This window comes from Pithys albifrons, chromosome 14, assembly GCF_047495875.1.
Source record: "Pithys albifrons albifrons isolate INPA30051 chromosome 14, PitAlb_v1, whole genome shotgun sequence".
Taxonomy (NCBI): Eukaryota; Metazoa; Chordata; class Aves; order Passeriformes; family Thamnophilidae; genus Pithys; species Pithys albifrons.
Window position 1 is genome coordinate 12,440,527 of NC_092471.1, and position 16,834 is coordinate 12,457,360.

At 42.5% G+C, this 16,834-nt stretch overlaps 1 protein-coding gene across 3 annotated transcripts in view; it reads left to right on the forward strand.

The window, feature by feature from the left end:
• The first annotated feature begins 7,683 nt into the window (after positions 1-7,683).
• Positions 7,684-16,834, forward strand: part of TMEM164 (transmembrane protein 164) — a 37,876-nt gene continuing 28,725 nt past the window's right edge. The window contains exons 1-2 of one of the 3 annotated variants that reach the window (XM_071569186.1): positions 7,684-7,934; positions 8,164-8,738. In XM_071569186.1, the coding sequence (XP_071425287.1) occupies positions 8,292-8,738 (447 nt within the window). In that variant the 5' untranslated portion in view covers positions 7,684-7,934; positions 8,164-8,291. Of the gene's footprint in view, positions 7,935-8,062; positions 8,739-16,834 lie in introns of those variants that run through there. The other 2 variants (XM_071569188.1, XM_071569187.1) reach the window with 2 other exon arrangements.

The window sequence follows — 16,834 nt, forward strand, 5'->3', positions numbered from 1 at the left end:
CCTTTTATTATATTTAGCAATAATACGGGGCTAGCACTGGACACAAAACAAAGGAAATGCCTTGAAAACTGAGAAAGGGCTAAACAATACAGGATACAAACACAAAAGGGAGCAGACTAAGACAAAATGTTTGGCTACTGGTGTGTGAAAAGAGCAGTCATCTTCTTTCTGTTAGTTGTCAAGATACTACATGTTTAAGGAGAACATCTGGATGGAAACTTTAATTTTCTTAAGAACACATATGTTTTATAACAGACTCATTTTTTCACCCTCAGAAAAATATTTTTCCCCAAGCTGCAAACAACTTCAGAGAATGTCTTTAGTCATTTAACATATGAACCTACAAAGAAATGTATTCCCATTTCTCAGATGCCTCCTCCACTCCTACTGCAGACTGACTGTCCTGTTTGAACCTTTCATTTCAACAGAGGAGAAGAAATCAATGTGTAGACAAAATGTTAACTATGATTTTCTTTATCTCAGAGCAAACCTCACTCATTTATGATACTTCTTAATTTTTCCCTGCTTTCACATCCAACTGGGTTTGTGTCTATTATTACTGCAGCATTTTATATAAGACAAAACCGAAGTCAAATACTGCAAACATGACAGAAATGTGAATCAGTGAGAAGCTGGTTCACACAGTTGTCATCTAACAAGTTTCTGTTGGTGCTTTATATAATTATTTTCAGTCCATCAGATGAAAAACCATGAAGATGTGATACGCTTTCTAAGCCTCTATTTTGAATGTTTCCAGTTGACATTTACTTATTTTTCAGTATTGTCTAGCATATGTTCTAGCTAAATTAACTGACAGGGAGAGAGATGATAAATGCAACTGCCTTTCATCTTTCTCTCAAGAAAATTCCTTGAGAGGAAATCAGCAATTACACTACCACAAGCCTTTCTTTAAATTCATAAAAAATACATGTGAGCAACTGACTCAACAGAGGGAAGTCAGAATAACTGATGGAAGAATCTTTATGGATTTGTAGCAAGGAGAAAAAACAACAAAACAGCAAAATAAGAACAAAACCAGCCACCCTGTACTGAGTGGCTTGACTATGAAAATCTGTAGCCCCCTGAGAGCACTGAGCTGTGCTGTGTGGCAGCTTCATGGTGGTGATCTCCCCCTGGGCAGGGACACCTCTGAGGGTACCCCTCGAGCTGAGAGAGCCCTGACCCTGCACCTCGTGGCTGCAGTGAGGTGGGAAAATTTCTGTCAGACCTAGAGGTGTGTTGTGTGCCATGCCATGGATGTGTGCCCAGCCAGAGCTCCCTGGGGAGCCGCAGAGCGAGCAGGAGTGCTTGGATTATCACAGCCCAGTGCCCATGTTCATGCTCAGTAAAACAAAGCAGGTGATCAGCCCTGACCACAGCCAGGAGAGCATTGCTGGCAGTCCCACTGCTTTCAAACATGATCATGGCTTTGGTTACTTTCTGAAAAGTGGATAAAAGGAGAAGAATTTTCCTAAGACGATAAAAATACTTCAGGAGTCAGTGGAGCTCAGCCTGGGGTATCACAGTCATCCTACCAACAAAACCCACATGGGAAACAGAGAGAGAGGAAGGGTGTACATGTTTACACTTCTGAAGATTCAAGCACAGTAGGAGAGCAATTGTAATTGTCCTCATTTGTGAAGGAAAACTACATTTGATTTAATTCCTGAGCTACAAGGAATGACACAAGAAGGCCAAGTGAAAAGAGGTAGGATGTCACTAGAAAGCCAAGGAGACTCAGGTTTCTATTTTGCACAGAGACAGGCCTTCTGGTGCTTTCTCTGCTCACTACTTGGGTATATTCATGCCCATAGTCTACAAGTGCTGCCCAGAGGCTGTTCCAAGTCTCATTCTGACTGCTCAAAGCATATTTCAGACTGCAATACTGTGCCCAGTACTGTTCTTCAGACAAAAAATTACAAACAAGGAGTCTCAGCCCAGCTTCCATTTTAAACCTATGAAAGTGATAAATTTATTGTTGACTCTGACTCCATTTGTCTCTCCAAAGATCATCAGTTCAAAGATCCTGCATGTTATGTTCACGTTCTTTTATTAAAAAAACCTTATAAATGAACAGCAATACTTTAACTGGCCACCTAATCTCAGCTCTGCAAAACTTTCCTGCCACCATTCTTGATTTTCCCTTCAGCACAGGTGCCCTCTTTCCATCCTATCTCAGGCAGGCAATTCTCACACAAGGCTCCCATCTCTCTGTCCAGACCAAGCACACTGAACCACAATAACGGTGATTTTCAAGCCAAGGGACCAAAGCAAACTGTTGTCTCCCATGCACAGTGAACCTCACAGGCCTGTATCCCTCCTGGCTGAGCAAGGAATGTCTCATAGCAATGGGAGCAGAGAGGAAATGGCAGAGTTACAGATGTAAGGAGATAGGAGGGTTTTCTGGCTCAGTCCTGACTGTCACAGGCTACATGAAATTAGTCAATATACAGTAAACCTTGTTTCAGGTTTATTTGAAGAAACAGGAATAAAAGCCTTTTCCCTGTGCTTCAGAGTGGCATCAGCTCCAAAAATCCCAAGCTGGTGTCAGAGGACAGTGTGGGGAATGTGCTCAGCGATCTGACAGTTACACCCAGCTTCAATAATTATCAAGCTGACAGTCCCTCACAAATTACTTTTTTAAAATTTTCCATTAGTACCCACAATATAGCAGAATTTTCCCCCTAAGGCTGTGGTCATCTGCTTTTGCATAATGCATTTTGAGTTATAAATAAAGGATTAATAATTCATCCTGACACTTCAAACAATCTTGTTTTCTATCAGCTAGAAGACTAAGAAACTCCAAATAATTTTAATGTCTTTTATTACTTTGTGCATGAAAGTGCACAATAAATTACACTTTCACTGTTAAAGTCATTCTGCTGATGTCTTCAGCTTTACCTGCAAATATTTTATTCACCAGACACATTTCAAGACTTCAAATATTATTTAGTTTGTTGCTCCTTTAGCTTGTAGAGTTTTGTTGTTGTTTGGTTTTTTTAACAACTCCTCTATAACAAGGGCACAGAGTTTCTGGTAATCTACAGGTGTAACAACATACTGATGTGTACAATCACATTTCTAAAGTACAGCAGCAGAGCTTGATGCTCAGGAAATATCTCAATTTATGTAATTAAATTCAAAGGATTTAAGACCACACTTAAGCTAAGCATGTGCTTAAATGCTTTTTTGAATAAGAATTAAGGTCTTTTAGTCCTTCTGCTTTGAAGTCCAACTTCTGATGCTTGTTGATGATACCACATACAAGACTTCAGCCTTGCCTTTATGTCCAGACTCAGTTAAGATGGAATTTGCAAATGATGCATTAGGGAGAGCCAAGATGCAGTTTTGTTTTACAGAGGGAGCATGAGCTGCCTTTCCATCTCACCCCTGGTCAGGGAGCAACAGTGGGGCTGCCCCAGTGAGGCAGTGACTCAGGGGCAGTGGCAGTGCCCTGGAGACAGGGACACAGCCCCACAGTGCCAGGGAATGGGGCTGGGGTGGGACAGGTGCTGTCAGGAGCCCAGGGACCATCAGGGAAATGAAGGGTGACAAGTCAGCTCCAAGGTCAGTTTGGGAAGACTTGGGAACACATTGGGAACAGCAAAGGGCAGAGCTGGGGACAGAGACACTGCCCAGCCTGGGGGAGGGTTGTGGCTCTGGGTGCACTCAGGGCCAGGCATTTCTTCATGGATTAGCATTACATTTTGCCATTTTTATATTTAAAGAAGCTACTGACAGAAAAATAAATCTCATGCTGGATACAAGAACAAGCCTCAGGCTCTTGTGCAAACATTTTAGTTACAGGAATTTACTGCTTTCAAAGAGCCATTTCTACTGACATAGGAGACAAATGTTTACAGTGGATCTTAGTAAAATCCTAAATTACTTAGAGAAAGGATGAGAAGAAATAGTTAATAAACAGAAAAGAGCAATGACTTAGTGTTCAGTCAATAATACTAAATTCACAACTGCTTTTCAAAGAAGCTGAAGAAACTGAAAGAGAGAAAATGAAGGAACTGTGCCTAAGCCATCCAGCAGATCAAGATGAGAGAACCAGATCTTTTGGGTTTGTATTGGATCACAATCTGAATGTGAATTATCAGTACTGTGCTGGTGCAGAGAAATATCAGTTGTACCAGGATGTTCAGTTTTCTAACAGCTATGTTCCTTCTACCCAATGAGTGGAAAATCACATCAAGACAAGAAAAGAGCAGGTCACTCCATCCATTGCTATGACCCAAAGTAGGATCAAATAGATCAACAAAGTATTCCAAGTTATACCTGTATCTGGAATTATAGTATTAACATTAATCAGCTTCCTCATACAGTCAACAACAGAGGCCCAGAAAAACTTGTGCTGGCATAAGACAGCACAGGTGTGAGAGAAGAAAATGAGTAGCAAGGGGAAGAGAAGGGCAGGATGTTTTATGCCAGGTGGCTTATAGCAGTGTAGTGTGCTGAACTATGATGCAACTTGATCTTACTCAATGTCTTCTTTATTGTTGATTTTAAGACATGTTTCTGAATGGTCAAAAATGTTTAAAAAATGGAATTCCATGTGTCCCCCCTAAGGTTTGTATCACCTGCAAAATTAGTAAGTATGTTCTCTATTCTGTTATTTACATTGTTAATAACAAAAGGATCCAGACTGAAGACATACTCGAGAAAAACAGCAATATATCCTTTCCTTTTGGCAGTGAACTACTACATGCTATGAAATACAGCTTGCTATGCAGGCAGTTTTGTACATGCCTTATAATACATTCATCCAAACCATACTTCTGTAACTTTTCAATGAAAATGTGATGTGTCATAAACATAATCAAACTGACAACAGGCTCTGTCCTATCCATAAGGCCTGTTCCCTACTGGAGAAGAACATCAAGTTATCTGCTGTGAGTTATATTTGACAGATCCATGTTGGCTGCTACTGTTCCTTAGTTATCATCTAAGTGCTAACAATAGTTTGTGAAGTTATTTGTCCCAGGATTTTCCTATGGATTTAAGTTAATTACACTTAAATTGAGCTGTATTTCTCTGGCTTCAACGCCGCTTTGATGACAGCAATTTACAGTTGCCTCTTCCATTTTTTTGGCATCTCATTCACCTTCTTAATTCAGTCATTCTTCAACTCTCTTTTGATCATGTTCACAAGACTCAAACTGCTTGAAAACATTCAGTTCATCTGAGTGCTCCTTATCTGTCCTTTACCTACTCTGGGCTGAGCTAATTTTGTTCTCAGTGTCACCAATCCTAACTATTTGCTTGTACATGATCTTTTTTTTAAAGTCTGAAACAACAGAGGCAACAATCCCTTTAGCTTTCTTTATAATTTGTTAACAGATTTTCTCCTCTGTTGAGTAAAGGTGTAATCAAAATTCCTTAATACAAATATACGTAAAGATAGCACTTGATACTTCAATGGTTTTGAAGCAATACCTTTTTCTGTCTTTCTTTCTTATTCTTAGTGATTTGACCTGTCTTCCTTTGTGTTTTCTTCATGTGCTTAAGGTCAACAGAGACTTCATGCTGTGGTCAAGCTAAGCTTACTATCTCTTACTCACAAGTGGGATAAATGTGCTCTTTGAATTATTTTCTAAAGCGTCATTCCCTTTCTGAACTCATTTCTTCAGACTTCCTTTCTATGAGGTCTTAACTATTGATTGCTTAAGTCTTTAGCTTTCATGACTGTTTTTATTTAGCTGTTTTCTTTCCTTCCTCTTCTATGGACAAGTTGTCATTTTGCAAATGTTCTTTTTTGTGAGGAAAATGCTGCCTACTTTCACATTCTCATCTAGTTATTCTTCACTGGCAGTCTCCAAAAATCCCCACAACCCCAAACCACCCAACCAATCCCTCATATTCTTGTTGCTAGGCCATATTCTAGAGACGTCACTACATCTGAGATACCAACACCTGACAACATATTTCTGTTCCAATGGAAGGGGATTTTCACTTCACCAAAGAAAAGTTCAGGAAAGAAGTCTGAGAAACAGACCACAGACATTGCCAGAGGTGAGAGACTGAATGTAATGCAGAAGCAAGATATAAAACTGCCTGGGATTGCTTCTAGCAGCAGAATGTCCTCTTGTATGTGGATGAGGGAATAGAAAAGGACATATCTGTTCCAGGTTGCACATGGCAGCAGATAATCCAGCTGGTAGACCCCTGAGAGAAAATACTCTGTCCTTATCTTGGTGAGCAGTAATCCTGTGTTCTAGAAACAGAGAAAGAAAAGAACTGCCAAATACTGGTGTTAGTGCTGAGCTACTTGTTTTGAGTAGTCAGGCTGTGAGGTGGGTTGGTGCAGCAGGTATGTGTGTATTGCAGGTACGTGTGTGTGTGTGTGTGTGTGTGTCCCGTTCATGGGGGAGGCATTTGCAGGGGGTTTGTGTTGCAGGTTTAGATCAACAGTAGGTGTTTCAATGAATCAGCAGTGACTGAGAAAATAGCATTTTGTAGAATTCCTATCAAGCTCTAGTTGTGGATAGGAGCCCTTGAAGACTTCGAAAAAGCCCGGTGGGACACCTTCTTTCCCAGAAAAAAGGATTAATTTCTTCCACAGCAGAATGGCATTCACACACTGCCTCCAGCCTTACAGACCAGGAGCTGCTGTCCCTCTGTCTGTATGGAAATCACTTTGACTCAGCCAGTATAGATGTCTGATCATTTTTTTCTAAACCCATTTGTGGAATTAAGCTTTATTTTCAATTAAGCAGGCTAAACAGTGCTGTCCTGTGAAGAAGGGCAGCCCGGTTGTAATGGTCAGAATGGGGCGAGTGATGTGCTGTGTGCAGGGTATGTGAAGTACAATCTGCAGGATGAGACAGCCCTCAGGGGATGCCCATGGCTCTAATTGCCTCCACAACATCTCCTTAACCCACTACTCTACCCAGATCTCCACAGACCTTTGCCTTACAGAGCTATGTATATAGAACTACATATTTGCAGTACAACCACTTCACAGAGCCACAGACCAGGAACCAAACCTGGCCTCTGCTGGCCCCCACCTCGGTCCGGCACCCACGGCAGTAAATCGTGTACGCACAAAACAGGATCTGCGCTCTGTGTGCAGCACCGGGCACACCTGGCCGCAGGTCTCTGTGCATCGCACCGGGCACACCTGGCCGCAGGTCCCTGTGCACGGCACCGGGTACACCTGGCCGCAGGTCTCTGTGCATCGCACCGGGCACACCTGGCCGCAGATCCCTGAGCACACCTGGCCGCAGGTCCTTGTGCACGACTGGCCGCAGATACTTGCCGGTGTCTAGACCAGGGCAGTGCTGGAGCCCCAGTTGACTCGAGCTGGAACCCCGCTCGGACTTGGCCTTTCCTGCGCGGGCCACTGCTATTGCTTGGTCATCCCACACCTGCTGCAGTGGAACTTGACAGACTCGTCTATCGAGTCACGGCCGCTGCCGCGAGGGTCGCGCTCAGCACCGCGGTGCGGAGCGTGAGAGCTGTGTCCGGTCCTTCCCTCCCTGCCGGCCCATGACACCGACGGGGCGAACCGCGGGCAGCTGCGTGGGGCTGGCTGCGGTAAGGACGAGGAGGAGGAGGAGGAGGAGGAAGGGGACCGGCAGAGGCAACAGGCAGGAGGGAGCCGAGGCCGGGGAGCGGCGGCGGAGGGAGGCGGCAGGAGGCGGGCGCAGCCGGGGCGGAGGGAGGAGCGGGCGGCGGGCGCAGCCAATTCGGGGGACACGTCCATTTTTCGGCGTGAGTCAGGCACGTCGGTGGGGTGATGCTGCGGCGCCGGGCAGGGGCCGGGCCAGGCGCGGGGAGCGGCCCGCCCGCTCGGGCCCGGAGTCTCGGCCGTACTGGCGTTGCCGCCGAGCGGAGCGTTCCTTCCTCCTTCTCGTCCCTCGCCGAGGCCGGCGCCATGGCCGGGGCCGCTGGGCCTGCCGCTCCCTGACACCCGCCCGCCCGCGGAGGTACCGCGCCCGCGCCGCGCCGGGGGATGCGCGGGGTGCGCAGGCGGGGGGAGCGGGGCGGGCGGAGGGAGGGAGGGAGGGAGGGGCAGGTCACACCGTCGATAAGGGCAGCCCTGGGCGGTGGGGAAGGGAGAACGGCGCGGGGGGTGGTGGAGGCGAGCGGGAAGAGGAGGGATCCCGGGGTCTGGAGCTCGCAGCCTCTGCAGCTGCGGTTTCTCCCTCCCCGCAGGCTGCTGCGAGCGGGACTCCTCCGGGCATCGGAAGAGAAAGGAAGAAATACCCTAGCCCCAAGCAGAGGTGCCCCGTTCTCCTGGAGCCTGGGAAGGCAGGACTGCAAAGGGAACGTCTGGGCGTTTCATGTTTCGTCAGCCCGGCAGAATTTTGGCTTTGATTCCGTGTTGCTCCTACCTGTTCCTAGCGAAGAGGCACCGTCCCGCCATGTCTCGCTACAGCCTCCACAACCTCCTGGACTGGATGTACGGGGGGGTGGACCCCAGCTTTGCCGGCAATGGAGGGCCGGAATGCGCTGCCTTTCTCTCTGGGCAGCAGCGCTTGCTGGAGAGTTTGGTCTTCCTTAGTGTGGGCATCGTGGAGATCCTCCTGTCCCTGGGGAAGCTCAGGCAGCTGCATGGCAAGGAGCTGGAGAATCTGCTGCAGCAGCCCCAGACTAAGAAGGAGAGCTTGGGCAAGAACGTGCTGCTGGTGCTGCTCTGCCTCATCTTTGGGCTGGAGGTGGGCTTCAAGTTTGCCACCAGGACTGTCATTTACCTCCTGAATCCCTGCCATGTGGTCACCATGATGCAGGTAAGGCTTGTGTGGCCACCTATAAGTTGCTTTTGTGAAATACTTGCAAGGAAATATTTTTCCTGTAGCTGGTTTGTGGACCAAAAGTGCATAGCAAAAGTACAGACATCAAGAATTGGTATAAACATTTTAAAACTCAGTTTTTAGTCAGTTGAAGTGAAATCTATCAAAAAAAAAAACAACAAGTCAGATGAAAAGGTGAAATTGTAGCTGTGACTAATGTCCAAATCTCTGGTTGAAAATACAAGTAATTGAGGCTTCCACCTGATCCTTGTTTCAAGAAGAGAAGAGGCTGTTTCCACTGACAGTAGTGCTAAACTTTGTATCAAATCTAATGAGAACAGGATTATTGCAAAAGCACCTGTGTAATTTATGTGCCATTTTCCCAAGAAAGTGACTTCTATGGGTGTGAATGTATTTTGTGAAGGTGTTGGTGAAACAAATTATTCATTGTGCAGACAATCTTGGTTTACCTTTCTAATCTTAGAAGCTGAGCAGTAAGGACACAGGCGTTACCTGTGTCTCACCCGTGGGACGAACAAAGTGATCTGGCCTCATACCTGTGGATAAGGCATGTGCTGTAATGGCTTGTGGCGTGGTTGTTGATGTGTAAAAATGGGCAATCTGTGTTTATTTCAAAATAATGGTTACTTAGAGAAACAGCTACTGAACTGGGATATCTAAAGCTTATCAGGTGTGTTTGTTAAAAGCCCTGTAGATGTACTTAACTGTCAGTTCCACCAAGCTTGGTAAGGAGTGTGGGAGACATCAAAAAACATTATTTTGTGTAACTCAGCACTGGACATTGTAGAAAATTTAAGATCAAAAATTAGGAATGACAAAAAAGCTTTCATAAAAGCTGGAGTGATAACATCTGTCTAAGATCAATAAAATCAGATCAGTGCCTTTCGTGGTCCCCATTGCATTATGCAAAGTAATGTGGCTGAATCAGATCCAGCCAGTTGTTCGGAAATGCTCTCCAGGTGTGAATCTAACAGGAAGGGAAACCTCTTTCCTGGTTGTACCAGAGGTTTGAGGGAGATGAGTATTATTTCAAGAGGGGTAAGATAAGCTGTTTCAGCAACACTCAAGACTTTTATAGCAATTAATTTACAGTTCCGGAACTTAATGAGTAGGTTCTGTAAATTGCCAGGCCATGATGCAATGCTTGCTCAGTAGTTTACAGCCCAGGACACTTCCTTCCTGTGAGGGGTAACGAGAGCTGTGCAATCAGTCAGGAGTGCAACTGAAGTTGTGCAATGACTGTGTAGAAATAACTAAAATGAAATTATACAGCCACATTCCATTTCTAGGCAATACTCAGTGACAACTGGGAAATTTTCCTAGTGGTCCTCTGGAAAGAAGGTGAGGCTGTGTTAGCAGTAGGATTTGAAAGTTTAGTTGTCTTTAAGATATAATGTTATGATATTCAGCAAAATCCTTGCACAGCCCTGGGGGAGCAAGTGCTGTTCACCCCTTGCCCTCCCCAGGGAGATGGAGACTTGAGCTCTGTAGTCAGGAATGGGCAGTTCTGAATCTCTTTTTGACCAGTTATGAAGCTTTTTAAAATAATCCTATTACTCATTAGAAGTGGTGTTCCAGCATTTATGAAATTGAGAAGGTGAGTTTGTCAGCAAAATGCAGAAGTCATGCCCTTCACCCTGAAGAAGATGTATTAGAAATAGACTTGGGCTTAATGTAGAGAATGAAAATAATGGCAAAACCAACAGCTTTTAGCAGAGAGACCAGGTTAGATACAAAGACAGGAAATTACTTCTATCAGCAGACAAGTAATAGCCTGTTGGAATCTTGCAAGTGTTGTTTTTTGGCCTGTATATCTGGAGGGCAACAGGTTGACAAGGTGAAATACATGAAAATACAATTTATCCTTCACTTCTGTTCTTGCAGTCCTTTATACACAATCCTGCTACTGTGTCTAAGTAATAGGATGAACAAAGTAGGAGGTGAAGAGATGAAACACACTACAACAGTCAAGATCACTTCAAAGGGAAGGCAGCAGTAGCTGTTGTTAAAGGTCTCTTTCTTTTCCCGTATTTCTCTTTTCATTTTCTTCAGCTGAGACTGTTTCACCCCAGCAACAAAGGCTCTGGGCTCTGAGCCAAAATATTTGGAAATGGAAATTATCCTTTGGATTTTGTCTGCATAAAAGCAAAAGTACTGCTCTTAAAAGACCTAAGACTGAAATGAGATCAAAATAAAATGGGAGTTAGATCTGCAGTGCATTTGGGCAGACAAAACTGAGAAATATTATGGCTGATGAGTTCTACAGATTTTGATCAGGTCTAATTTCTGCCTATCATGCCAACCTGTGCTCAAATCAAATCTTTTTGTAAGTGAAAAGAAGTAGCTTAGTCGTGTCATTGTAAGGAGAACATAACTTAATGGACATATTTAACTGCCTGAACAGTTGCTGTGGTTAATCTGTTTTGGAGAATTTGTTGCTGCCCTGTCACCTGGTTGAATTGTTTAGAAATAGTGACACTCATTTCCAGCCTGCTCTGGGTTTTGGCTTCTTGCATAGCTTTTGGAGGAAGAAGGGTGTTTCTTCACCAATGTCATAAATTAGCATCATTGAGAGATAAATACTTCAACTCCTAAAAATATTATATATATTTTATAACAAAGGTGAATAGAGACTTATTTGTCTTCTCTGCCAGATGTGGATGGAGTGGATTTGTGCAGTACAATGTTTAGTTAGTGTTTGGTACAGCAAGGGGAGATGTCTGACTGAACTCTTTTTTTACATAAAGAATGGTCATTGTGAAAATTATCTGAATGTTTCTGTTTTGAAAAAAAAAACAAAAAAAAAAACAAAAACAAACCACAAACCACTCACGTTTTAGGACTGAGGATATAACTGGATCAGTGCTGCTGCTGTAACCTGCCATAAAAGGGTGTCCTAAAAGGGAAATATTAAATCCATGGTGTTTTGCAAACCTGTTGGCCTTTGCAGGTGTTTCCTTTAAGGAACCAGGTGTTGTGTTTTCAAGGCATTAATCCTTTCTAGTATTTTAGGAGACATGATTGTGACACTGAAGGGAGGATTCCCTCAACAGCCAATTACAGCACTTGTTGATTCCTTTACAAGTTTTGTGAAGGAGACTTTAAGCAGCAGAGGCAGAGTGTGCTTGCAGGGAAGTGTCCCCACTGGTGTTGCCTCCCTGTGTCTGACCATCACAGCACCTACAGCGTTGCTTTAGTGACGTGAAAGGGTTTCATGCCTTGCAATGTCAAAACCAATGATATCAAACCAGTGTTCTCTATCTGTTCTGTATTCTTTAAACTATACATTTTTCTAACTTTTCAGTCATAACCCTTGTGTTCATGTAGCAGTTCTTCAAGTTCAGTGGAGGAGCAGTTGGAATTTCCACTGAAAACTTGTTCTCCATTGTTTGTTCCTGTACACCAGTTTCTGGCACACTTTTTGTAAGGTGTTAATCACAATCAAGGTAACTTAATGAAAATGGTGTCTCTTGATGTCCTGTAGGACACCCAGCTGGAGTTAATAGGCAATTAAGTTTAAGTTTACACAAATATAAACCAGAAGTCAGAGCTAAAATTGGTCTGTATTGAGAAATTCATAACAACAACAATAATTAAGGAAGAAGGCATCTGAAACAGAGGTTGTGGGTAACACTGTGAAGTGATCTCAAAAAGTTCTTTCTGATCTTAATGATTATGTGATAATTTGAATTTTGGGTTTGTAAAGCTGATAGTTTTAATTAGGTTTCTTGAACTGTTGCTGAGATCTTCAGTTCTGAACACTGAAGGTTATGACTGACTAGTCTGTAGAAATCAGAAGTGTGTCAAGTTTATTGAAACCTTGTTTAAGGAAGTGGCAGGAACATGTACTCTGTACTCTAGTCCTTCTCTTAAACTGTTGTAAATTTTCAACCTGATATTTGTATACCTATGTCTTCTTCCAGGATGGTGACTTAACACCAATCTGTAAAATAAGCTCTGTAATTTTATTTTATTTATTTTTTTTAGGAAGAGTTTTGCAAGAGTTGCTTCTCAGTGGTATATCTTCAGCTGGTCACTTGTAATTCTCTTCCAATTCTCCACTGAATTACAGCAATTCAGGCAGTTAAAGACTGACCTTTCTTTGGGGTAAAGAAATTGTGTTTGTAGGAAACATCTGTTTTGCTGGATTATTTCTTCAAGTGATCTTTTTAGGCAAGGAGAAGTAACCTAAGGGGGAAGTGATAGGCAGAAAGAAGTGTAGGGGAGTCTGGTTTCATCCAGTGATCTCGAGCTGATGTTTGCATAACTAAAACCACTCCCAAGTGCATCTACAGTTCCGTAAATACCAAATCCTGTGTTCATTGTCTTCACTTCTGCCTTCTTTAGAGACTTGGATCATTTCTCTCTTCTGCAGAATAGGTTACTGTGTTTTTGGAAACAATGTGCTTTTTCAGAACTTATGTAATAAACATGGTTTGACTGAATTCTGCATCATTTGGGAATATGTCCCAAAATGTAACTAAGTAATTAGTTCCTCCTTTTTTTTTCTTGTGATTTATGTGTGCAGTTCTTGAAAGCTTTGTAAGATTTTAAAGAATTCAGTTAAATTGTGTGTGGTTTTCTATATTTTGTCTCTTTGAAACCTTGGATTAAAAGTAAAGGGTTATTCACATCCTGTTATTTTGGTGTGACTAAGAAGAAGATTTGATTAAAAAAATGCAGTGAATTTTTATAGAAATGATGATTAATGCTATGGAGATGCCTAAGCAGGTTTAATGAGTTGCTCAGTTCTAAAGGGTAGCTGTATTCTTATTTGCAGATGTTTTTCAATAGCTCTGGTTTTAGATTGTGTTTAGGTTGTTGGGTAAGATGTAGAGCAGCACAGGCAAAATTTCCTTTGAACAAATATACTTTTTTCAAAGTGTAAGTCTCTAAATGTGGGCTTCTGAATGTCACTTTTTGTACGTGTGCATATTTCCCTAATCTGTGTGATTTGTTGTTGGTGGTTTTGGTGTTTTGTTTTGGTGTGCACCTCCTCCATTCCAAAGCCTGGTACTTGTGCTATAAAAATCACCCCAGAGGACATGACTCGGTTTCAGGAGATGTGATGAAACTGAATTTTAGTACAATTTGATAAGGATTGTAAAAATTTTTTTTGAGAAAAGCAAGGCTGTATGTTTGAATTCAGTATGACTGACTTCCAATTCAGTCTGCTTAGGACTGTGAGGTGCTGTAGCAAGGTCAGCAGTGCTTTTGGTGCTCTGAAATGCTGGCTGGGAGCAGAAAATCCACCCCTTAAGTGGAAGGTGTGCACAGTGACACTCACAAACACACCAGATTACAGAGCGTGCAGCTTGGGTTTGGATTTACAGAATACAGAATGTCTTTCTTTTTACAGCTGCAAGTTGCCTTGTGATACTTTCCCTTCCAGCTGATGGCTAGAGAGGAAACTCATCGAGGTGTGTGGTGAGAAAGGGCAGATGAAGAAGAATCAAAGCACTGAAAGCACCACTGCTCCTCAGTGGCAAAGCTCATTTCTTGCCAAAGAATGCATTTTACCTCCAGGAAGGTGATTGCAGCCTCAGGGCACAGATAGGAAGCGACAGGTCAGGAGGCAACACATCAGTTCCTTTATCCAGGTCTGGATGCTCCAGACTCTGTCTGACTTCCAGGACACCGGGGCAGGCTCAGGGAGTTTAATCTGCCCCCGATTCTGAGAACTGTCAAGTTTTTCCCCAATTGTTACAATTTTTTTTAAGCAATGATTTTGTTGTGTGTCAAAACCACTGTCAGATGAAGTTTAGAGGCTTTTACTCATATTGTAATTAATGTAATTATTTATTGAGCTTAGGAAAAGCTTTTCTGTGATAGTTTTAACACTGTATTTACTTTGTTTCACTATTGTGTTTCCTTTCAGTAAATCATAGCATATAGTAAAGAAATGGAGAAATATTAATGTGAGGCAAGGCAAGGATTCCTATTCAGAAGTAAGAGTAATTTTAATCTCCTATAAAAAGGATAGCAAATGTGCCTTAAGGCTGTGATTCACAATTTTCTTTGTTTCTGGAGGTTGTGCTTCAGCTGTTTTAATTTAAACAAGATCTGGCCAGCAATGCTTTATCCTGAGCTGCAAATGTGCCCTGTAGTCCTGGTGACAGGGACCATGGGGTATGTCATGGTGCTGGTCGGTGTTCCAGCTGAGGAACTGGAGTCTGAGGCTGTTGGTTAAGCCTTTCTCTTGAAGTTGCTAGAATTTGGAAATACTGCTGTGCTTGAGGCTCCAATGCATTCTTAGGCAATTCTGTTCTTTATTCTGGATATTCTTAGGAGAAAAGAATATAAAAAGTGGGGAGCTGACACAAGGTAATTTGCTCTCTAAACAGGAGTAGGAACTGCACAATTGGAAATTGTAGATGAAAAAGCTTGGCTTTCCCTGACCCCAAATATTTACACTGAGGGTTATCATCTAAAGGCCACTGGATGAATGATTAGGTAACCAGATATTGGTTTGTTTTGATGAGATCATCACAGATTTAAAGCCAATATGATTGGAAGTGTGACATGTAGTTTGAGGAACATGTTGGGGAGGGACAGGCCCTTTTCATTTTTTTAACTCTTCTGCTTAGAATTTTTTGGGGTTGGTTTTTTTTTTCCTTGGGATTTTTTTTGTGTTTTTCTTTTTTTCTTTTTTTTTTTTTTAGAGCCTAGCTGTTAATAATTGTTTCACTGTGCTATCCAGTGCTATAATGTATCACTGTTAGCTGTAATATATCTTTAGGATGGGAGTTTTTTTATCCCATTTGGCAGTTTCACACACCATTCCATGCAGGTTGTTTGCTGGTAACTTAAACTGATGCTTGAGGAGGAGCTGCCTGAGGCTTTTAGGAACCTCCATGAAGGGTGGGTTGGAACAGCAGCACTAACCATATGGGACACCTTAGGAATTCCAGGGACTGGGATGTCTTTCACCTCCTGACTTCCAGTGTAGGAAGCCCTTCTGTGCTGTCTCCTTGCCCTGCTGTCAGTGTTTACACTCCCAGTCTCAGATGAGGGGTTTTCCTGCAGGGGTGGTACATTGTCTGCAGCAATTTGAGCCCCGTTGATGTTCCTCACAAGTTCTGAGCCACGAGTTTGAAACCTGCCAAGAGCCTAACGGGGCTTATGTTGCTGGTGACACTTCCTCGGGGCTTTAGGTTGATGTGGCCAGGGTTTATGTTTATTCAGATGGCCAAGTAATTAGTGTCAAGTGAATTTAATTGTTTGTATAGTAATGCTTTGTTGGCTAGGGAAATGCCAACTTAAATTATCAGGAACGTGGTGTTGTATGCCTTAGCTTTTTGTGGATTGTGTTACTGTTTCTGTTTTCAAAAATGGGCTGTAGTAAAGCCATTATATGCTGGCTATCCAGCTGTTTCTAAAGATAGCAAGTTTCTATTGTAAAATCCTACAAATTTGAACTGTGACAAGAAGAAAAGTATTGGTGACTTGGGGCAGAGTAGAGCAGGAATTTGCTATGATGATTTTGTTTCTGTAGGAAACCATTAGAAAACCTCCTGCTCAGGAGGGAGAAGTAACAAAAGTGAATGTGTATATGAATGTGCATGTAAAAATCTCATTGTGAACTCATGCAAGCTCCCACAGTGTCACTGACAGATTTAGGTGCAAGTTAATTTAATTTACACTGAATTTAGATTTTTTAAGAAATTGGAATTTTTTAAAATTCAGCCTCTTTTTCTTCTTTTACCCAGATAAGTTTTTGGTTGTCAGGTTTTGTTAAAGCACTGATTTAAGAATGTGAAATGAATTAACTCACTACTAGTGAAGGGCTGGTGCAGGTAATAGTCAGAGAAAAAGGAAAAGTAACTTTGGTGACCTCTGAAATACTTATTCCTAAGATGTGATAACTAAAGCTCTAATGCACTCATAGAAAGACCTGAGTCATATGTTAATAATTAATCCTAAAATATGAGAAGCCTAGAAATCTTTTACCTAAGACTGTAAAAGGAAAGGAGGTGAGTACAGAGCTGTCAATTAAAAAACTAAGCCTGTGGGAGGGGAGATAACCTAGAATGTCCCAATGAAAAGACATAATTTACAGTACCTTAGACTGC